The 23,550-nt window shown below is 42.5% G+C and overlaps 1 protein-coding gene across 1 annotated transcript; it reads right to left on the bottom strand.

Annotated features, from left to right (window-relative positions):
- Positions 1 to 19,402: 19,402 nt before the first annotated feature.
- Positions 19,403 to 23,550, bottom strand: UTP23 (UTP23 small subunit processome component). The gene is made up of 3 exons (XM_051609794.1): positions 23,334 to 23,550; positions 20,775 to 20,949; positions 19,403 to 19,902 (listed from the first exon to the last, which is right to left on the bottom strand). The coding sequence occupies exons 1-3, from the start codon at positions 23,519 to 23,521 to the stop codon at positions 19,543 to 19,545; spliced, it is 723 nt and encodes a 240-aa protein (XP_051465754.1). The 5' UTR covers positions 23,522 to 23,550; the 3' UTR covers positions 19,403 to 19,542.

Here is a 23,550-nt window from a genome sequence, read left to right as displayed (position 1 = left end):
GAATCACTTAGTTTCTAGTTTGTTCTTGTAGATGCAATGGAATCAGCATTCAAACCACATTCCAGTTCTTCAGACTGTGCATCAGGTTGAAAGTGCACGTGAGTGTTGTTTGCTAATCAAAGTCCTGCACAGCCTGTTCTGGGGTACAAAATGCTACCCATTGGCTGGAATGTAAGGACATATGGAAGAACCTGGTGTTTTTGATCCTAAGAGCAGCAGGAAGGAGGACATCTCACTCTAATAGAGCTGTGTCAGGAAACCTTCCGGGCAGGGAGCCATTCATGCACTGTCCATACATGAAGTATGTGAAGATGTTGACTGACTGGTGGCTTGGACATACACTGGGGCTGGGGAAATTATGCAGAGGACCTTGTTTTGGTGACAGCTGGGAATGTGTGGCAAAACAGATTTGTTCAGAATAATTCTGGGGAGGAACAACAATATTCCAGTAGTGAAGGACTTATTAGTTTGGGTTTATTTTTTTGTTTGATTAACAGCAGCTTCTTCATATCCTTCAGAAAGAGACTGTTTTCTTTGTAAGAGACTCACCACAGCTGAAGCTCACCAGTGATGTCCTGCTCTCTCTACTTTACATATCTACTGGCAAGTTAGAGCATTAACACCAGAGTATGTCGTTTTACTCTGAGACATTACCTAACTTTCAGGCAATGGTATAAAAACTTAGCTGATTATCTAGGTACTGCCAGGAGAGCAGACGACAAAATGGTGTCCCCAAGACACCCATTCCAGTTCGTCTCCTGAAGTTACTGCTGCTACATTATTTTACAGCATTTGAGATTTTTCCAGGTGTTTGTCATAAGTATTTTTTCAGTTACTATGAATTTTCTGACTGTCTAGTTTTGTGCTCTTTTGCCCAGTCTTACAGACACTTCCCAGTGTTCAGGATGCTTCAATGTAAACACTGGGCTTTCCCCTAATAAATAACTTGACTATCAGTTATACAAGCTCAGAATTTTCATAAGCTGCTCAGACTTTTTGAAGCAGATCAAAGCATGTTGCATTAATATATGAGAAGAGTCTTAATCTACTTTTATATCCATTTTCAACAAGCCACAATTTTCTCTGAAGGATCTAGCTAAAACCTTTGTCTCCCAACTTGAAATATATTTCTGAAAGTAATAAAATGTTCCATTACACTAGCAAAGTAGATATCAAATTTTATTTTTCTGAGTATCAGAACATCCCATCCCTCTATGGATGTCTTCTGTGTATCCTTGCAAACTTGATAAATAAAGTACAATGAATGCAACTGATGTTCCACCTTCAGAGCAGGGTTATTATAAAACAGAGGAAAATTAATGTTCCTACAGTAAGTGGAATCAGAAGAGAATCTCCTTGAGTTCCCAGCATACTTGGAAATCTGTGGCAAAAACTAGGACAAGGTATTTCACTCCTGTATGCGCACAAAACAGAAAGGGCAGTTTGCCATACACTTCACTCGTTGAGAGAAAACATCCCCGTGATGGATGGCACAGCTATATAGAACAGAACAGAGACTGGTGATAAATTCAATGTGCAGCTTTGACCTACTGTCCTTCTAATACTCCATCTCCTTGGGTCTTTCCAATTTCAGATGTCCTGGCCTCCTCAGCTGTGGCTCTGTCTTCCTCTATTTCTTTTTCTTTATTAAATTCAAACTACAGGACAAATGTTTGGTTCTCTTCATCCAGGTAGGGACATCTCACCTGCTCTAGGCCAAAGGCAGCTGAAAGTCTATCTGATACTAGTGGAAACTTTGCTAGATGGCCAAAAAAAAATAACTCTGGGATAGCGTAGCATCTTGTCACATTAAGCAAAAATTGGCTGAAATGCCAGCACTGTTGAAGTGAGTGGAAACGTCCCCATGGATTTCAGTGAAGTTGGAGCTTAAGTTCTGGAGTTTGGGACCACGGAGCTGTGCTGTCTGGGGGGGACACTCTGTGGTCTTGGCCAGAAACACTGTACATCATGTCCCATGGAAGCTGGTGCTGTGTCACTGCTCACTCTTGCTCACCACCAGTGCTGTAACAAACAGATGTGACCTTCTCCAAGCAAGCACTGTGGTCACTCCAGAGGACTGTTGGACTGCTGTCAGCCACTCTTTCACTCTCTCCTTGTGCCTTATGCCAAGAGAATACAAAGAACAGTAAAATATTAAAATTATGAGGCCATGGCCAATTTGGTCAGTTAGCTTATGTGCTGTCCTTTTGCTCTGGCTGGCAGAGAAGGAGGGAGTCCTAGCAGTGACCTCCTCATCTGAGCCACCATCAACATGTGACAATTGCTGGAGACAGGAGCACAGAGAAGTATCTCCTTCCCTTGTAATATAAACCTACCAAATACTACAAATATCTGGTGCAATTAAACCATAGTCCAGAGAAGGAAGACCACCCCTTAATTTTTTACAGGTTGAACAAGATAGATAGAAGTGATGGTGTCTTTCGGGATTTAAAAGAGACATGGGCTGCCTTTGGCACTAGCCACTCCCTGGCCCAAGGGAGTTAGGCAGAGAATGGAAAGTTCTTGGTGAATATCACAGCTCGATACTGATCACTAGTCTGTTATTTCCTTTCCCTGTTTTGCTGTCCTGTTGTAGCTGTTACGTGCTAGTTGTTCCCATGCCCATGGAAATCTTCATGGTCACTCTCCTCTCGAGGTGTTTGGGGTGGTGAAGGCAAGTGAGGAGGGCATGTGCTGTAACAGAAGCCTGTCCTCAAATCCTAAGGTTCAGATTTCTTCTAGTCAGAAGACTAGACTTCTACCTGCTCAACAGGTATGTTAAAAAAAATTTTATGTGGGAAATGGATCTGGTCTCCATCAAAGAGCAGGAATTTGGGTGGGATTTTTGATCCTTCCTTAAAATAACCTCAGACAAAACTGCATCTACCTTGGACAATGTTGCCATCCAGATATGCAGGCAACTAAGGTACACTGGGGCTCTCTGATGCCTTCTGAGTGTATCTCATTCTTCCCCCACTTTGTCAGGAGCAAAATGAAAATGCTCTTGATGCTGAATAAGCTACCTTGATGTATGGACACCTGGCCTGTGCAGTGGTCAGTCTGGTGATCTGACACATTCCTAGAAGAAGACTTTCAGATATCTGGGATATCTTGTCCTAACCAAACCTGCAGGCACCCAGCCCTGGATGTTGTTGAAAGGAGGACACAAGACTTAGTAGACCCTGCGTTTGGTCTCCTGCTCTTAAAAACCCTCTACTTTCTTGAAACACATCCTGCCCACCTCCTCCTGCCAAGCTCCAACCTGATCAATGGATCCTGCTTCCTAGAACCAAGCCAGGGCTGGCACAACATTCACATCTGATAGAAATGGCAGTTTTTTTACTCCTAAATGATTTGCTGAACTTGAAACAGGAGTGCTTGGCACAGAAAGATGCATAGCAGACACCACAGACCAAGCCAAGGAGTTTTGGGATACCTCATGCCTACTAACAGGTGCAGCAAGAAAAAAAGCCACCCATTTCCCTCTAAAATGTCCCACTGTGTGTAGGTAATAAGGATATGTAGCCTGAACTGTGATAGTAGTTGGAAATGTTTTAAAATCCATTTACAGGTCACATCTAGCAGGCAGGCAGGCTGTCATCAGCTCTGATTTTGCCATTTCATTTCCACTCACTCATTTGTGTGGAAAGAACCTGGAACGCCCTGGGCCATGATCTGCTCAGCTCTATTTTTGGCTGTCTCCTTTCTGAGGCAGGCGACTCTCACCTGGGGTTGTTTTCCAATTATCACTTGTTGAGACATACCCCCTGGTTATATTACAAAGAGAATCAGGTGGCAAGTGTATATTTACAAGTCTTTATTCTAAGGCACAGGAATATCTAATTGATCTGAGCTTTGAATGGAATCGGTGGGGACTTGCAGTAATCACATTTCTCCTGGTTGAGCTGACCCAGACTCTTACTCTTCCATGGCAGATACAGAAAATTAAGTATAATCCAATTTACTTGTGTGAGTGAATAGAGTGATGATGGTCCAGCATACAAAATTTAAAATAATCAATTGTCTCCTACAATATATTGTAAAGTTCTCATTTTATTTTAAATTAAACAAGTGTTTTTCTAGTTACTGTTCACCCACTGCACACCAAGCTGTGACCCAGCTGCTTCCTTCATTTCAAAAGCTTAATCATTTTGGTGTATAATATTAGTTTGTAAAGCACTTTATCAGGAAAGCATGGCTTTGTGAAGGGATGAGTGGGTGAGCCAGTAGTGCTGTGGCCTTTCTCTTTGCTCTGTCCCATTCACAAGATGCATGGAATTACCTTTGATCTCTCTCAGCAGGGTAAGTTTGAAAACTGGAAAAAGTGTGACAATAAAGGAAGTATTTCCATTACCAGAGAGCAGATGGACTTCTTCTGCATCAAAAATTAGCTCAAATATTGACAGCATTACAATAACATATCAAATACAAGACAACAAAACCTTGGGGATGCCATGCCAGCTTCTGGCAAGCTGCACTGTGGGCCAAGAAAAGCCACCTTCCTTCCCTGTCACCTGCTGTCCTGGCAGAGTCCCAGGGCAGTTCACAGGAGTCCTCAGTGCATCCCAGCCACAACGGTGGGACCAGCAGGGTCTTGCTTGGAGCAGCTTTGTCAGTGGAGGCTCCCTTTTGTGTGAATGTGCAGGGCCAGCTTGGTGAAACTTCCAGCAACTGGTTTTCTTCCTTTCTCCAAGGTCCCAAAAGTGGCAGAAGTCCTGATGAGAGCTGCTGAGAAGAGAGGATTTCTTTTGCTGACACTGCGGACATTTCATGGCTCATAACCTTTGATTTTTTTTGGCAGCCACCTTTTCCTTTGCACCAGTGAGGTCAGCAGCTGTTTCTTCTCCCTGAAGCTTGAACAAATTTGACATAATTCTGCAGTTTCAGTTACTTTGGTGAGCAATTTAGCGCAAGGTCTTTACACCAGCTGTTTTCCTCTTCCAGCTGTTTGCACACATCTGATGGAATGATTTCATTAGAGCAGCTTCAAGCTCATTGTAGTCAATACCCCAGTTTCTTTTAGAAGTCATTGAGATGCAGTTAACTTTCTTTCTTGTAGCTTCAAAGTTCGACATTGAGCAGCACTGACATTCTGGTAACTTCTGGTCTTTTCTTACCCATCTTTTCATCTACAGATATCCCGCTTTTTCTAGGCAAACAGCACACCCATTATCCTCCTCCTTTCTATGCAGTGCTTGATTTAGAAAATCAAATTTGAGAACCAACTCATACAGCTTATCATCTCTGAATGCTTGTGTTCAGCCCATGGTTTTTCCTACAAACAAGAGTACCAAATGTAAATATGATACTTGTATGGACAGGGAAACTGAAGGAGAAAACCAGCATCCTTCTGACAGTGCCAGAAGGATTCACATAGTAAGTGTAGGAGGTCTCTGTTTAAAATGTGGGGACAATGAAAAGCAAGGTCCACAGGCCTGAACTGTGCAGCCTTACTTCATACCTGGGCATCCAGTATTGGAGGTTGCTATAACAGCTAACAGGAGGAGTGCTGAGAAAGAAACAAAAGCTATGATCATGCTGCAAAAAGCATGGACAACCAGTTGAAAAGTTCAGTAAAAGCACCAGATAATGGGAATGGAAAATGCCCTAAAAATGTATGATTACTCTCTCCAGAAGCTTGCAGTTGAAATTTCAATACCGTAAGTGGACTATTTCCTTATCAAACGTGACAGAAGGCAGAGTGGACTATAAGGTACTGTACAAATATGAACTATGACCATTATTCAGAGCCACCCTACTGAACTGTCTGACACTGGAAATACATCTACCAGTAAGGACACTTATTTTGTTCATGCCTAAATCATATTTCTGAACCTGTCAGTAGTTAAGTTAGAAATAATTAAGTGATTCAATAGCATGTTTATAGAAAAACAAGTAGAACAAGAAAACAGGTTTTTTCCCATGTTCTTCTTTGTTTCCCACATTCCCTTCTATGCAGCTCTCACTCTCCATATATTATATGAGGAACTCATACTAATCTGAAGGAAGAATCAAGTGGCCTGGAAATACCTTATTGTAAATTACATGTACACTTGGGCTTCTGACCCATAGAGGAGTCTGACAGAATAAACTGGTGTGATGGATTTTATTGAAATGAGTTTTAATTAAAAGATTAAGTGAGGGAGCTTACTCTGAAGGCAGGAAGGGTTAATCTACTACATTTTGTTAAGTTAATTAAAAATGGAACAATCCCATGATTGCATCAGGGTTCCTATTAAGACTAAATCAATAAACCAATGGGTTCAAATCATGGAATCACTAAATTAATGCAGCGAGTAATCAAATGAGTCCAGGCTTGGCAATGGAAGTAATTACTTTGTGTTTCAAGATATCGTGAGAGCAAGGGACAGAATTTAAGGAAAAGCCAGATTCCTTTCCATTTGAGGCTGCAGGCTGTATTCTAACCAGTGCATTAAATTATTTACCCAGTGAAGAAACATTTTGGTTTTAGAGCCATGCCAAGGAGACGTTGTAATCCCATCCTGTTTCGTTTTGAGGAAATGCAATTTAGTGTGTTCTCAGCAGTTCCTCTTCAACGTGGCTTCTTCATGCCTGGCTGTTGCCAACGAGTTAACCGTTCTCTCCAAATACCACAAAAGCTAGAAATTTCCCAGAGAAGGATAAAGACTCCTTCCATTAAGTGCAAAATAAGTGACACAAATTGGAGCCCGCTGTCCCCAGACCAATTGCTCGTTCCACTCCTGAAGCACTTGTTGCCATCAGCAAACTGCCAGGCACTGCCCATCTGACCTGTTTGCCTTGGGGAGAGGCTAGTCCACTGTTTCACTGGGCACTTTACTTTCTTAATATATCCACGACTCTGAATTTGTTATTCCAGTATCAAATGTCCATCAAATTGTTTGTGGCACACAGAAAGCCCCTTGTATGGTTGTCATGGAGCAGTCTCCCCACAGACTTCTGGATTAGGTTCTCTACAATGACTGCCCTCCCTGCCCTCCCTGCCCACTAAGCAGCCAATTAAGTGGCAAGAATTCAGGAGAGTTTGGAATAATTATTTTATTTTTTGCTTGTTTATATCAAGTCCCTTTAAAATTCAAGCTGTCTTATTTCTCAGAAAAAAGACCTCAGCCTCTTTACTGTGGCTGTGGCTTTCTTGCTGCCCAGCCTTTATGCAGGCAATTTCAGGGGAACATACTCTGTAAAACTAAATGCTAAGCTATTTTCCAAACTTTTCATGCATTTTCTTCTCAAGACAAAGTAGTGCGAGGAAAACAGTGAGCTTTTACTTGTGGAGATTTAGTTCAGGCTCCACTGGTAAAGTTTTGAGAGCCACATATTTAAAGGTGCTCAAGAATCCTGACAGACAACTTGTAGGATTTTAAGTGCAGTCTTTACAGCTGATCTGTAAGCTTTTGCGTTTCTATACTCTCACTCTGAACATTGCCTTTAGAAATCAGGTGTAATGCCTAATGAGTGTGTTGTCCCAAAAGCGGGAACTGTCACCCAGCGTGCAAGAAGCTGATCCACACACACGAGTCAAGATATTTGCTTTAATATCCAGTTCTGCACAGAACAGGGAGCAGGGTGGTATTCTACAGAGCAAGCTCAGTTTCTCAAAATGCAAGAGCTACTTTTACACACCAAAATGTGAGAAAGAACTTCACAGAAGCACAAAATCACAGAATTTTTTTAGCTGGAAGGGACCTTAAAGATCATCGAGTTCCAATCCCCGGCAGGGGCAGGGACACCTCCCACTAGAACAGGCTGCTCGGAGCCCCATCCAACCTACCCCTGGACACCTCCAGGGATGCAGCCCACACAACATCTCTGGGCAGCCTGTTCCAGGGTCTCACCACCCTTACACTGATGAATTTCTGCCTGATCTCTAACCTAAATCTCTCTTCTTTCAGCTAAAAACCATTACCCCTTGTCCTCTCACTGCAAGCCCCTGTAAAAAGACCCTCCCCAGCTTTCCTGTAGGCCCCCTTTAGGTACTGGAAGGCCACTATGAGGTCCCCCTGGAGCCTTCTATTTTTCAGACTGAACAACCCCAACTTGATCTCCAGCTCTGTTCTATCACTGGCACACAGGATTTGTTACCAGTCCCTCGCTTCCATTTAAAGTGACAACACTCAGGGATTTCACCACACATGTTCAAAAGGTGGGGGGCTTGTTGTTAGTAGGGGTCCCTCTAGCCTGTGGGTGTGAATTTTAGCATGCTAATGGCTCATTAATATTATTAATACAGTGATTTCAATTACTGTATATGTTTTTCCCCAGTGCTCAAGGCTGTAACCAAGACAAGCTGTGGGGAATCCTCCTTTCCATACCTTTCATCTGTCTAGCAGGTGTCCTGCAGGCCTGTCTCAAGGCCAGGCTGTTGACTACCTGGGGAGTGTTTTTCTCTAATTGGAATTTGGTTTTGTCTAATTCTTACTGTTTCACTGTTATCTAGACCCTGTTTTTATTCTGCATGTCCCTTATGTTCTCTTTTATGTGATTTTTTTCCCAAATGTGATTTTCCCCCAAAAGTTTACTTATTTCAAAGAATAACTGACATTAAGTGGGTGTTTTGAGCAAGTGAAAAACTGTCTCACTCCTTTCCCTATGCTTAACACCAGCCCTCCACCACCCACCCTGGCACTGCGACTGAGCACCCTACTTTGTGAAGTGTCATGGCAGATAGATTTTCCTTTGTTTACCCATTTTTTTGTATTGCTTCAGTGGAGAGGATGACCGTCAGATGAACACACTCTTTAAGATAATATCAAATTATCTTTGCTTATGATACTATGATAAGACAAAAAAACCAAAATACTGTTAAGTTTTATCCCTTCATGTACATAGAAAAGTTACTTCTGCCTTTATTTCCTTGTGTATAACATAAGGTAGGGAACTGTGCCCCTCCTTTGTTGAGATTTGTCATCACAGGCACAGGCTAGCACATGAGAAAGAGGGTGACATCTTTCCTAGTCAGCTCCACACCTGATATAATGCCATCAATAATCAATACAATTCCTGTCCATGCACAGCAGGTCCTGTGTGGTCACCAGATCACACTGAACACTCAGAATAACCGAAGGACTTTTTCCAGCTGGAATTACTTGTATAGTGTAATGACTGGGAGTTCAGCTTGCTGGGCATAAATACATCACATCTGGCAGCACACTGGGGTTGTGCCATCACCAGGTAACTTTAGAGGGCTGGGCAGGCAATGATAGCCCTGCCATAGATTTCTATGTGAAAAAGGAGGAATACACAGGCAGGCTAGTGGGCTTTACTGGATCTGACATATCTTTAATTAATTTGAAAAAATCCATGGTAAATTCATTAAGGCTTTTCTGTGGAAGTCCTCTAACCAGAGTCCCACAGCTGGGATTTAAAGGTCTTGAGACGAGATGTAGTTTTCCCCTTGGATGAGGCCCAGAGAACATACTGGAAAGACAAATGCATGCTTTTCTCCTCATATTCTCTCTTTCTCTGTAAAACATTTAGGCTTAGATCTTTCCTAGAGATAAATGGGCATGGTTTTGCTCGTTGCAGTAGAGCTGCAGTACTTTATGGAGGGCCTGTGCATTTTAAATCATGTCCGTTATGGCAGAGACAGAGGGGATGTTGCAAACTACTGTCTCTTCTGAAGGACCACATCCCCTCCAGCTCCTGGTCCCCACTTGACTGATCTCCCCACCTCCACTTTAAAGTCAGGCTTGGTGGAGGTTCTCTCACCCAGCAACACCTCAGTTCTGCCCTGGAGAAAAGTGCCTGAAGGAGCAGAGCTGCAGCTGGAGGCAGGGCAGTGCCCGTGTGTCTGCCCTGGACAAGGTGGTGTGATCCCACTCACTGTGCTGAGCACAGGCATAGTTAAGGCTCCCTGGGAGCTGCACCCTGGGGACCCTCTTTCACCTCTGCAGTCATTCCCAGGGCTCCTGGAAGGCTCAGGCTGCTTCACTCCCCTTCCAATTTGTGGTAAGAGCATAGGGACCCACATCCAACCTGGCCTCACAAATTCCCCCAGTCCTCCCCCAGAGCCTGTGTGGGCTTCGGGGTTACCATTTAGATGCCCTCTGCAGTAATTAATACAGAGGGCTGTATGCTGGTTCCGCAGAGCCCATTAATCACTTTTGCTGAGACAGGGGGACTGTTTGTACAGAGTTTGCAGAGATTATCGCCCTGGCTCCAGGATTTGTCACGTTGCATTACAAATGATGTTTTAGTGAGCTCCTCAGCTCCCAGTGGGCCACAACCTGTCTAAGGCAAAGTCAAATATTGTCGAGCAGCAGAGGTTTCCCAAGAAGAGGCTTATCTGTTCCAGATTGCTTGATTATACAAATAGGACTTCTATATGAAATACAAATGCAATTAATTCCTCAAGGGTCACATTTGATAATGGCACAGAAATTAATCTTCAGTTGCAGAAATAACACTGGAGTTTAAGTAAAAGCCGGTAGAGATATTCGCTATCCCACAAAAAAAATACTGCTTTATTTCCTTTTTTAAAATAAACACGCTATTGTTCTTGTAACCTACTCAGATTTATTCAAAAATGTTTTAATAGGGGTTAATTCATTAGTAACTGAAGGTAAGAGTAGAGCAGCCATAGAACAGCTGACCTGCAAGCCAGTGCAAGCACTGTCCTGTGAGAGCAGGCTAAACCAGTGTTTCCAGCTTTCAGATCCACTCTCCCAGCCACAACCCATTAGAAGGATGAACCAAGATGGAGTTTTACAAAGTAATTTAATGTGCCTAAATACTCTGGTGTTAGGCACCCAACACTGTCAGGGAGCTCACTGTAGGTAACATAACGTGTCATTTCCCAGGGGTGACTGGGAAAGTCCCGTGTGATTCTCTGAGGAGATGCTCATCAGAAACCCATTCCTGGAAGAGTTTACCAGCAAGACAGTCAGATAGGGACAGTCATAAAGCCAAGAGCACTAGTGAAGAGTAAATGTTTTCATGACTGTAATACACCTTTTTCAACCGTTTCTTCTGCTTTCAACTGAAGAGCAGAATTTCCACCCTTGAGCTTTTACTTAAACTTAGTAATTTAGATCAACTTAGTAACTATTAGTGTTATCTACTCCTTTTTTAGGTTAGATTTTATTTTCTGGGTCCAATGTACCTATACATGTAAAACTATCCAGTGCCTTCCCCAAACTCTTGTTCTCCATCTTGGAAGTGGCAGGCAGCTCTGTTCACTTCACAGTTCATGCACCTCATATGTCCATTCAGAAGACTAATGCACCCAAATACCACAGGTTTCTATGGCTTTCAGAGCGAAGAAAACTTTGAAAGAATTGGAGGAATGAGAGAAGCAGAGGGCGAAGGAGATGCAAAGGCTGGTGGGATCCAGCTTTGATGCAGAGATACTGGTGCAGGGGTACAGTGAAAGACAAGTGGTGTTCATGTCACTCTCAAATATCCCAAAAAATTGGTGCTTACCACTAAGCAGGTGAATAGGACATCAGGAAAAAATATGTTCAGGGACTGGGACATACAGTTTTGGCCCATTCAGAAAATAATTTTGAAAAAGACAAAGACAAAGACAAAGACAAGGACAAAGAAAAAGGAAAAGAAAAAGGAAAAGAAAAAGAAAAAGAAAAAGAAAAAGAAAAAGAAAAAGAAAAAGAAAAAGAAAAAGAAAAAGAAAAAGAAAAAGAAAAAGAAAAAGAAAAAGAAAAAGAAAAAGAAAAAGAAAAAGAAAAAGAAAAAGAAAAAGAAAAAGAAAAAGATGTGAAAGGAAGGCATTAGTCTTCTACAACAGAATGGTACCAGATTTGTTAGTGGTGGAGATGAGCTTGTGTATAACAGGAGGGTAACTGAGAAAGCCTTCATCAAATGTAGCTTAAAAAAGCACATAGGAACAAAAAAGTTTTGTTATTTAGAAGTTTGGTGATTAAGTATTTTGGGCAATCCTACCACTTGCAGCTTGAGTCAGCCAGCTACTTCAGAGACTTTTGGAAGGCACAAGTGAACAGATGGTGTGTTTGTGACACCATCAAGTAGTGGGCAGTGAATTTTAGTAAACTGGCAAGTATCCATAAAAAATTATTCCAAAGCAGATAATTAAATATGTTATAAATAATAACAACAACAAATTAAAAAAATCTCAAGGAAGGCATGATGGGAGGAAACAACATTGTTTCAGATTAATTATAGAGTCTTATTTCTTACCTTTTCCTAGTTCTTTACACACAGAGATCAATTAAAAATCTAATAAATTAAACATTCCTCAGATATTCTACATAACTGAAGCTAATTGTCTGCCATCTTGATATGGTTAAGCATATCCAATAAAAATGTTATAGTTCTCACTAGCATAAATAAATACAGACTTGAAATCAAGTCCCCCAGACATCACAAAAAGCCAGAGAGATGGAAAAAAGTCCACTGACTGGCACAGAGAAGTGATTTGTATGAATGCCATATCCCCCTTTTCATTTAACTATCTTCAGCTCAGAAGCCCACCTGGGTTCTGATAGCACCAATCTTGCATTTTCTGTGCAAATTTTTGCTGAGTCAAGCTTGACAACAATGGAATTGTTATTTTTTAGGGCAACAACCCTAAATCTGACTTCTTTTCTACACAACAAAAAGAAATACTGCAATTCTGGAAGCATTCTAATGATGATGCAGAAAGCTTATATAATTTTTTCAATATCCAGGTTAATAAAAAAATCTAATATAAACAAGCAGCTCTCATGCTGTAAACTCACTGTGGATTCTGAGAGGGAGGGTTTAAAAGTGGGATAGAAATACGGTTACAGGACTTGAGGGAAGACTCTAACTATGAAAATGCAGCCATCCAGCCATTAAGGATTAGAAGATCCTGGCTAGGGCATGCAGAGAGGCCATCAGAAAGGCAAAGGCTCAGCTAGAACTGAAATTGGCCAGAGATGTCAAGAACAACATGAAATGATTCTTCAGACATATGAGCAGTAAGCAGAAGGACAGGGAAGACGTGGGACCATTGCTAAATGGAGCAGGGAAACTTAATTACTTCTCAGTGCAAGGCCACTGTCTGTAATATTTGAAAAGTTGTGGAGAGCAGGGGATATCTCTGATGACTGGAAGAGGGCAACTGCCACACCCATCTACAAGAAAGGCCCAAAAGAGCTCAGGAAACTACAGGCCCCATAGCCTTACCTCAATCCCTGGGAAAGTAATGGAATGAGTCCTGCTAGAAAGTATCCCTGATGAAATGAAGCTGGTGGTTGGGAAAAGCCAGCACAGATTTACCAATAGCCAAATGAGCCAAATCGCTTTCTACAACAAAAGAACATCTTCTCTTGACACGGAAAGCAGTAGGTGTAATTCACCTGGATTTCAGCAAAACGTTCAACACCATTTCAAACAACCTTCTCCTGGACAAACTGGCAAGATACAGATTGGGTGGGGGTCTGTGAGATGGGTAGGGAATTGGCTAACAGGCTGCACTCAAGGTGGTGATCAATGGTTTGCACTTAGGCTGGCAGTCTGTCACAAGTGGGGATTGATACTGGGTCTCAAGCTGTTCAGCATCTTTGTAAATTATCTCGATGATGGGATTGAAAGCACCCTCACCAGGTTTGCTGATGACACCAAAGTGGGTGTTAACAGAGAGACCTAGACAGGCTGCAAGAGTGGGATAGCAAGAATTGTGTGAACCTTAAAAAAACAAGTGCAAGGTCCTGCACCTGGGTCAACATAACCAAAGAGCCCAGTACAATCTAAGACCTGTGTGGCTGGGGAGTAGTGTTGCTGAAAGGGACCTGGGAGTAGGCTTAAGTAAGTTTAAATCTGCTTTCCTCTTAGGTGCTGCTTTTCAGTGCTAAAGAAGACACTTCCACCTGGAAAAGAGACGAATGAGTGGAAATACCACAATGGTCTATGCACTCACAACAGGCATAGGAAGGATGACTAAGCAATGACTGCTTAATGTTTCATCCTTTACAAGGGCTAGCTACCAGTACATTCAAAACAGACATGTGAAAGTATTTTTCATAAGATACGTCCAAATTGTGCAACTCCTTACCACAGAAAATAAGAGGCTTAAAGTTTACATGGTCTCAAGGAGAGACTGGACAAATTAGTGATACAGAAACTCATTGCATGCTGTTAAAAACAAAATATTTTTCCTGGGTCAGGAACTCCCTAAAAAAATTGTCAGAAAGTTGGAAAGTTTTCTGGGGAAGTACCAAAAAATGTTTTGTCTATTTTCATCCTATTCCTGAGGAGAAGCTTTCAGCCTCTATTGGAGGCGTGATGCTGGGCTAGACAGATTTTTGGATCATCTCGGGACAGCCCTGCTTGTATTCTTGGGAGCTGACAGGAGAGGTCAGGGGTGGAAAGAGGGAGCCAGGAATTCTAGAAAACTGTTCTCTTCATTTTTTATTTATTTATTTTTTTTCTGAAAACCTGCCTGTCAAAACTGGTGCCAATTCACAAAGTGAAAAATTTCCTCAGTGTTTCTCCAAGACAGTCTGAAAGAGTAACCGCCCCGAAGAGTCAAATCAGTAGCATCTTTGGTCCCAGAGGAAACAACATGGCAAAAAAAACCCCATTCTGGATCAACTAGAAGTCAAGACTGCAACAAGAAACTCACAAGTCCCCTACTGAGCTTGTGCAAGGATATTAGACCTAAAAAACCCCAACATACCACGTTTTGAGTCATGATTTCCACAGCCAGAAGAGCCTCAGTCTATCCCCAGCCATTGCTGCAAGTACCCTCAGGAGCAATTAACTACATGGATTCACCCTATCAATAATGGCACGAATAACGTTGCTCCTGGATGTAATATCTGTGTGCTGGGCAGCAAGCCATGCACAATGTCAGGCGAGCTCTACAGAAGAGGGATTTGGCTGCAAACCTGACAGTGCTGCATGAAGACAAGGAGTGTTTGGCATCAGGAGACCTCCATTCTGCAGGAATCCTCAGGCTAACAACACAGGATCTGTGAGTGGGTTAGTCAGTCCTGCTCCCTGTTTTCAAAAGGCAGAAACTGAGTCAGAAAGGGCAATTCAGTTTTCTTAAGGGAATTAGAAAGATTTTTTAATTATTGTTGTTTGTTTATAGTTTATTACACTGTTCCCTGCTCTCCTTGACTGCTAAGCCATTTCACTACTGATGAATTCTTTCCTCCAGTTAACACCCAGAAACCCTCATATATATTTTTCTCTCTTCCTTGGTTTCTTTTAAATCCCAGTGACTAATCTACTGTCTGTTCTCTTCCTCCCAGCTCACAGCTCTCAGTTGTTTTTCGATTGGACCCTTGCTAACAGTTTCGTTGTTTCCCTGTATCCAACCACAGAGCACAGCTGCATGCTCTCCCTCTCAACTGCAGCAGAAGAAATCAGAAAATAATATCCCCCCAAGAGAGCTCAGCCTGTCTCTTCTGCAACAAGCCAAAGCAACTTTTGCAAAATGACAGCTTCCATGGGCAGACAGCTGGTCTCTCCAAGACAAATTTGGGGCTCAGAGTGCACAGACGTAATAATTACCAGAAATACATCACAAGCTCCTCTCCTGCCATTAGTTAGGCCATTTCTAAATCACAAGATGTAGTCTGTCTCTCAGTCCTGACTCTCTGGGTACGTAAACTTTTGCTTTCTGTCATTCTCTTTCAGTACACTGTAATCTTTCTCCCTGAAATTGTAACTGGTAACACCTGCTGGGGCTCTTATTTGTTCATTCTCTGTATCTCTGGCTGCTCCCTGTGTGAGATATTACGCCCACACAGAGGTATGAAATATACAGTAGCTGCTTGTGAGACTCCTATATGAAAGATGCAATGAGTATAAATAATGGCATTACTTCGATGTTCTTCATCTTTTATCTGACAGAACATGTTCAAGAAACTCCAGGAACGCTCTAAAGCTGATGGAAAAGTCATTCACACCATATCAGTGTAGCTGAAAAATGAGCAGGACTGCTCTGGACATCCTATTTTCCTTTCACCACCTGAATGTATTTATTCTTCAAGTCATACCATATTCATATTTACTTTAATGATTCATAAACATCTCAGGTTCCAGAAGCTTCTAATTAATCCATCTATTTAGTGTCGTTAACAGATGCTCAGGGAGTGATTTATTGTACAATACCGGATCCCACCAACATATAAATCCAGCCAATTGAACTGGCAGGCAATCTGGGTAAATACCTTCTGCTGCTGGTAGATGAGGCTCTGTCCTAAATTCAGCATTAACGGCCCGCAGATTGAGCTGAAGCATTATTTTCTTCTTCTATTGCTCTGCATGTGTAGCATGCATTGTATGGTACGACTACAGCTATGTCTCTTTTTTAAAAGAAAAAAAGATTAAAAAATTTAGTGAGATACCACATAGGATTCAGGGTATGTATTTATCCTGTCTGAGAAAAGAGGAAATCAATAGCCCCAAAGAAGTTTTTGCTCGAGCTCCTTTTAATTTCACTCTGGCTTTCTATAGTTTCAAAATCAAAACAAGTCCCTCCAACACACTACAGCAAAACGATCCTAAATTTATCAGAAAAGTCACATTGGGAACCCTGCCTATACTAAAGATGTGGCCAGATATCCAGACCATTTATTGGTAAATAAGGAAATGGGACTGGCCACTGTGGCTTTGGGCACAACGTGGAGCCAAACACCTACACCAGCAGAGTTAGCTCTACAGGCACTTCCACAGCATTTTCCACAGTGCCTCAGGACACTACCAACCACTCCTGTTCCTGAATTATTAAAGGGATCCCAGTATGGTCTCTAGCCTGGGCCACCTAAACCTCCAAATCCTGGCAGCTGAAGGCAGCACAGCCAGAACATCCTCCTGGGGCTGTCCACAAGCTGCCACACCAGTGTGCGTGACAACGGCCCAGCCTGGGCAGAGCCAGCCCTGCCAGCCCAGCTCGGTGTCACAGGCTGCCCTTTGCTTTACTGGATAATGACACAAATACAGCCACCAGCTTGGGCCTGGCAGACTTGTTTTTCTCAGAAACCAGGCTGGGATATTTTTTTCAAATTTCAAAATGGCAACCACATGTGGCCCATTTGCATCTGCTTGTTGCCTGGGCAGGAGCTCTCAAAACTGAAAGGCAAGTTACCTACCTTGCTGGAGAAGAGCTGCAGCTATGCTGCAGACAAGTTTTACAGCTTTTCTCTGAGGAGCTCAATCCTTTTTCATTCCAGTTCTTCCAAATGGCAACACTGTGACTCAAGTTTGTGTTAACAAATACTAAGGAAACAGATAAATATTGTTCTGAATTTCTTAAGATGCGAGTCATTAGTTACTCTTTTTTGCAGTAATTATGTTTTTCTCTGTCTGTAGCCTTCAAAAGAGGTGCATTTAAGCTTTGTGTTTCAACTGCACTGAAAGGGACTGCTGTAAGTAACTAGGATGTGTTTTCTGTTCAATTTTTAAAAACAATATTTATAGCAAAGTTACTGGGCTTTAATAGTTTTGACTTGGAACCAGAGTTTGAAGATGAACTATTTTTGCTGTCTGCTCCCAGCTTTACTTATAGGAATACCTTCTGCAGGTGGGTTTGGGAAGTGGGAAGAAATCTGGGGGAATGGGAAGCAAAACTACATTAATATGGCACTGTGCACAAATAAGTGAAGGAGAAGGGAATATAACATCTTGAGAAAGGTGATATACATACAAGAAATATGCCACATTAAGGAGTTTCTAGGAGTTAATAAAATTCTCCTCAAGACCCAGTTTGGCAGATATTTAAACAGATTATGTTGTGACTTACAATTTAAAGATTTTTATACTATAGTGTATAGTGTAAACTCAGTAAATTACTACTGTATTCTGTGTTGCTCCAGCTTGGGGCAAGGGACTGTAGAAACTGTAGCCTCTATTTATACCTTATGTGATAATTAATATTGCACTGGAACAGGCTGCTCAGAGTTGTGGATGCTCCCTCCCTGGAAGTGTTCAAGGCCAGGTTGGATGTGACTTTGAGCAACCTGGTCTAACAGGTGTCCCTGCCAAGGCAGGGGCTTTGGAACTAGATGATCTTCAGGGTCCCTTCCAAGCCAAACCACTCTATGATTCTATAACTTGCTAACAGTAATGAATGTAGGAGCAATACCGCAATGAGTGAGTGTGACTCTTTTTAATTTTTAATTAAAGTGTTCACCTAGAGTGTAGCAGCCTTCCTCTCTGCTTCCATCTCTCACAGTCAGTTCCCAAGAAGCATGTGGCCTCTCATGTGGAACACGAAAGGCAAGGAGCCCTCCTAAAAACACAGCTGTGAGGAATGGCACAGTGGGGCACAGCAGCACTGCACTGCTGCAGGCACCCAGCACCCTGACCTGTCTCCCCTGCGTTGCCAGGGGACATCTCTGCAGATTCTAGGAAACCACCCTGCAGTTTCTGCAAAGACTGGCCATCTCCCATCTTGAGCTGGTTTCTCAAGGTCTGTGAGATAATTGTCCTTCCAATTTGAAAAGCCAACAGAAAGCACCATCCATTACAGCTGTGTAGGTACCACAGACATTCAAGAACCTGCACAGGTAACGCACATACGAGAACTGTTTTGCAAGTGTAGGATCCATAGGTTGGGTTGTTTAAAAAACATGGCTTAAACTCACGTAGGTGAAGAAAAAGACAGCTTTCCTTTTAAGAATTAGATCTCAGTTAAGTAGAAATGCACCAAGAAAAGTTAAAAATCTATAAGAGATGACTGGGCACAGCATAGGAAATTGTTACTGAAGAAAAACAGGTACTTGAGCCATTTTTGGCAGCTCCCTCCCTTTAACCCAGTTCTACTCCATTCATCTAGAACAGTGAACCATGCAACAGGGTCCGAGTGCCATCCCCATCAGCTGGCTGTATTTCATCACTCCTCCACAGATGTGCCATGCTGGGATGGCAGTAGGTGCCAGCCAGTGCTTTGATTCAGCATTTTCAAGCTGCATTCCGCCCATTCAAAAAGGAAGAATAAACAAGACACAGTAGAGGTGCCATTATAATGTCAGGAATATCAACACAATCAGACATCCTCCAGGATCTTCTTCATCAGTAACGATCACGAACAACAGATGTATCAATTCACATGGAGCTTTCAGAGTAATTGAGGCTGGAATGGACTACTTGAGGGCATCCACTTTACAAAAGTTAACTTTTTTCAAACAAAACAGATAAATAAGAGACTATGCTCTTTAAGGTAAATTTCATGTTCTGTATCAGAACAACAGTCGAAACTAGTTTTAGTCCAAATAGCAGCCTAGATTTAGAAAGTTAAGTATTCCATCGAAATACACACGAAACCCAATAAGCATTTCTAAAAAACTGCTACCAATCATATGAACCCTCAGACACAAACCAAGGTGTTGGAGAGAATAATGGAACATGAGGGCTACTAAATATTTGTCCCAAACCCCATGACTAAACAACAGAATAAATTATTAGGACAATAACGTGAAAATCTTAAGATAGAGTAATAAACAGTACCACCTCATAAAAATAAGTTTTAATATTAACAACTTGATTTCACATGATTGCATATTAATCTTTCTTCCTGCAAAGGTCAAACAATGTTCAAGTCCTGAAATGCTTACCAAAACAAGTTTATTCTTCTTCATTCCTCTGCACTGACTACACAGCTTCTGCTTTAACCCTATTTCTCTTTCTTTTTCTTCTTTTCTTCTTTACAGCAGAAGGCTCCTGACCCTCCTCTGTTTTCTTCTTTTTCTTCTTCAGACAGCTGAGAGGATTTGGGCCACCTGCCCTTTTACGTTTTCGTCTCCTTTCACCTTCTTGCTTTGCTAGTCCTTCTTTTTCTTTAAGCTGCACAATACTTTGTTTTTGGTGTTCTGGAACAAGCTGACTCGTCTGCAACTTTTGAACAAATGCCAAAGATTTAGGTGAAGGTTTGTCTAGCACCATAGTGTTCTGAATAATAAAGAGGAGAGGAACGCCAGCCTTCTTTTTCACTTTGTTTGCTAAATCCTGGTCCTGTAAAATTAAATACTTCAGTCAATATTTTGAGATTAAATGATATTTGCAATTCAAATGCACCTACTTTAAATACAAAACTATGAAGATAAATTACATTATGAAAAATATAAGAAGCTTCATCTAGAAGATATACCCGGCAGTGCCTTTCAGACCAATTTAATTTTCAGTTTCTCTCCTTCTGATAGCTGTACTTCTGATGGAAAATTTATTGACATTTCCTTTTTTAAATGCATTTATAAGCAACCATGCATTTTCTGCAGAAAAATTCCCAGTTCATTGGTATGTAATACACCACAAAAAGATAATTTCTTCTATAACAAGCAATTCAAAATTATTTGAATCTTACATATGTATACAGAATTTTACTGTAATCCATTTTATACATATAATGTATATAATTTAGACATACAGTTCCAGTAACAGACCTAAAAACTGCCTTTGTTACCACAAGTTTTATCTTTATTCCTTAGATAAAAATTGAAGTTATATGGCCATTTAACACTTAATTTAACTTTTCAGACTACTGCGTAAACAGTTCAGGGCAGAGGATGCACACACAAGCAATATGCAAATAACATTCCTCAGTTGTTTTCTTACATGTCAATAGGTAGTCAGTATGTTTTCTACACTTTCTGCTAAACCAAGCAATATCATTCCAGAGTCAAAAATAACTAGTTGCTGAAGTAGGACAACCGATTCCCTGCTTTATAATTAGCCAATACATTTAAAAGCGAGTAAGGCTTTACAAGATTAATTCCCAGAAGCTATTTAAAAAATCTCCGAATTGAGGTTTCTGCAGGTATCCTTATCCTTAGTTATCAAAGGATTGCTCCAAATTAAATGGAGTTACATTTCACGTGTGCACATACCTGTGTAGCAATAAAGAAGTGGTGAGGGTTGCCTTCTTCAATCATGGAAAGTAAACAGGCCGAGCCACTCACAGGATCCTTGTGGTGAGAACAGTTTCGAATTTGAAATCTTTGGGCAATTAATTTTGCTCCATACAGTGCTTTCCCCAGTGATTCCAGTTCTTTTAGAACACATCTGAAAACCAAAAGCAACCATGATTTCTAAATGAGAAAAAAACTACACACTTTACCACAGCAAAGGGTTGATGTTAATTAGGAACGAGCCATGTCCCGCGGTTCAGGCGCTATGATTTGTAAATGGCACCCAGGAATCTGAAAGCAGCAGCCCATCTGAAGACATCAACAAGATTTCTATGGTTCTAAAATAGATTAACCAGTAACAATAAGTTCTACTAAATGGCTTAAAACTATTTTGTATCGGTGACAGCATAAGTCCTTAAGGCAGGAAGCTGAATCAGGGGAGGTTTAAGTAAGACATCAGGAAAAGGTTTTTCACCAAGAGGGTGGCTGAGCACTGGAACAAGATCCCTAGGGAAATGGTCACTGCACCAAGCCTGCCTGAGTTCAAGAAGCTTTCGGATGATGCTCTCAGGCACATGGTGTGTGATTCTAGGGGGGCCCTACACAGCGACAGGAGTTGGACTCAATGATCCTGATGGGTCCCTTCCAACTCAGCATATTCTCTGATTCTATGATAACACCTAGCCTATGAACTACTTCTTAACAAATAAAGTTACTTAAATTAGCACAAACTGGTTAATCCCTGCAAGCAAGTTAAACTCTGTATTGGCATCCATCACCTTGCTTCAAACCTGCCACCAGAATCCAATTGACTCAAGCAAAAAAAATATAAAAGATTTTCTATACTATTAAAGAAGATGTGGCAATTGATGGCTTCACAACATTCCAGCTAAACAATAAAAACGCAAACCTAAATCCTCCTCTTAGCAGCACTTAGAGCACAGTCACATAGGACAGCATAGCAGTCTTTGAGGATGCTAGCTTGGATACTCAGAAATGAACTTGGAGATGAAACTTAACTTACTTCAGCCACTGAGTTTTACTATTACATGTGGACAGTGGCAGGCATGCATGAGCTGGAATTACATGTTCAAGGATATGGTAGCATGGTGATAAATCAGAAGTAAGCATGCCAAAAAACTCTTTGGAACCTCTATTTATTTTACAATAATCTCACAAGTCAGTGCAAGATATTAAATAAAACTGTTTTTCTTTCCAGAGAGGAAGTTTAGCCTTTGAGGACTGTCTCTGGGGAGACTTGAGCCTGTTCTTTTTGCAAAGACCCTCACAGAGAGCCAGGTCAGGGAAGCTCTGCTCCTGCCACTGAGGTACTCCTGCACCAACTTAGCATTCTGACAGCAGAGAAAACGAGTCCATTCAGCTGCCCTAAGAGAAAACAGGTCAAAAAGATCCAACACGTACTGCTGAAAGAAGGAAGCAATAAGTGACATTTAGACATGAGTAGAATACAGTTTGGGATAAAGAGATTCACCAGCCTTTCTCAGCTAAGGTCAAGACTTGGTACTTTCTGCTGTTCAAAACTACAGGCCAGTTCTGTATGCTTTTCAAGATGGTTCACCATTTAATTTTTGTAGCTAGGGTATGAATCTTCCTGACATTTTCAGTACTTGCCTGCATGATGGGCAGATGTCTATTCTGTCATTGCAGAAATCTAAGTGAGATTTTATCATACACTATATGAAGTCCAGTAAATTCTGAGGCAGCTTAAATATTTAGTATGCATTTAAGAAAGCTGTGGAGGGACTTTTCACAAGGGCATGTAGCGAGAGGACAACAGGTAATGGCATTAAACTGGAAGAAGGTGGATTTAGGTTAGACTGCAGAATGAAATTCTTTAGTGTGAGGGCAGGGAGACATGGTTGTCCAGAGAAGCTGTGGATGCTCCCTCTCTGGAAGTGTTCAAGGGGAGGGTGGATGGGGCTTTGAGCAACCTGGTCTAGTGGGAGGTGTCCCTGCCCATGCAGGAGGGGTGGAACTGGATGGTCTTTAAGGTCCCTTCCAACCCAAACCATTCTGCAACCCTACGACATTACTTACTTCCACACCTTTGCCTAGCACATCCCTGCTCTCCGCTGAGCACAGCTACTTCGGAAACAAACCTTTACTGGCAGGTTGAAACTCCACCAGAGGAAGAATTCCCTCCCTGCCCAGCAGACTTGACCTTCACTCTGTTGTTCTCACTTCCAGACGCTGGCAGTGGGAGGAGGCCCACCCAGACGCCCCTCTCCCCGCAGGGTCACCCCTTGCCCCACCTCATCCCTCAACATTCGCCTTGGGGAACGCGGCTGGTACTGACGGGAGCCGCTCTGGTCCTGCAGGTTGGCTCCCGCGCCCCAGGGCGCGCTCCCGGACGAGACCCCGAGAGCTCCAGCGCCCGCGCCCGCCGCCCCGCGCCCCCCACCGCGCGCCCCCGCACAGCGGCGCGCTCCCGGTGCTCCCCCCCCCCCCCCCCCCCCCCCCCCGGGCATGCGCACTGGGCCCGCCCGCCTCCCGCCCGGCGGGGCCCGCAGCCCCTACCGGGTGGTGCAGAGCTCGGTGGCGCCGTCCAGGTACCCGGGCAGCTGCTCCCGGATCTGGATCTTGTTGCAGAGCGCGGCCTGGCAGAAGGTGCCGTCCAGCAGCACCTGGAAGGGCTCGCGGAACTGGAAGTTGTTCTTGTAGAAGCCCATGTGCTTCTTGGCGTGTTTCTGCCGCCTCAGCCCCATGGCGCCGCTTCCCCGCACCCGCCGCGGCC

The sequence above is a fragment of the Apus apus genome, chromosome 2, assembly GCF_020740795.1.
Source record: "Apus apus isolate bApuApu2 chromosome 2, bApuApu2.pri.cur, whole genome shotgun sequence".
In the NCBI taxonomy this organism is placed as follows: Eukaryota; Metazoa; Chordata; class Aves; order Apodiformes; family Apodidae; genus Apus; species Apus apus.
This window is presented reverse-complemented; position numbering and strand designations above follow the sequence as displayed.

Bases quoted from the DNA above. Each gene is read 5' to 3' on its own strand.
- UTP23 (XM_051609794.1), bottom strand. From the start codon at position 23,521: ATGGGGCTGAGGCGGCAGAAACACGCCAAGAAGCACATGGGCTTCTAC. The intron at 20,950-23,333 runs GTAGGGGCTGCG...TTTGGTTTTCAG, and splicing joins ACCGAGCTCTGCACCACCCG to ATGTGTTCTAAAAGAACTGG. The intron at 19,903-20,774 runs GTATGTGCACAC...TTAATTTTACAG, and splicing joins ACTTCTTTATTGCTACACAG to GACCAGGATTTAGCAAACAA.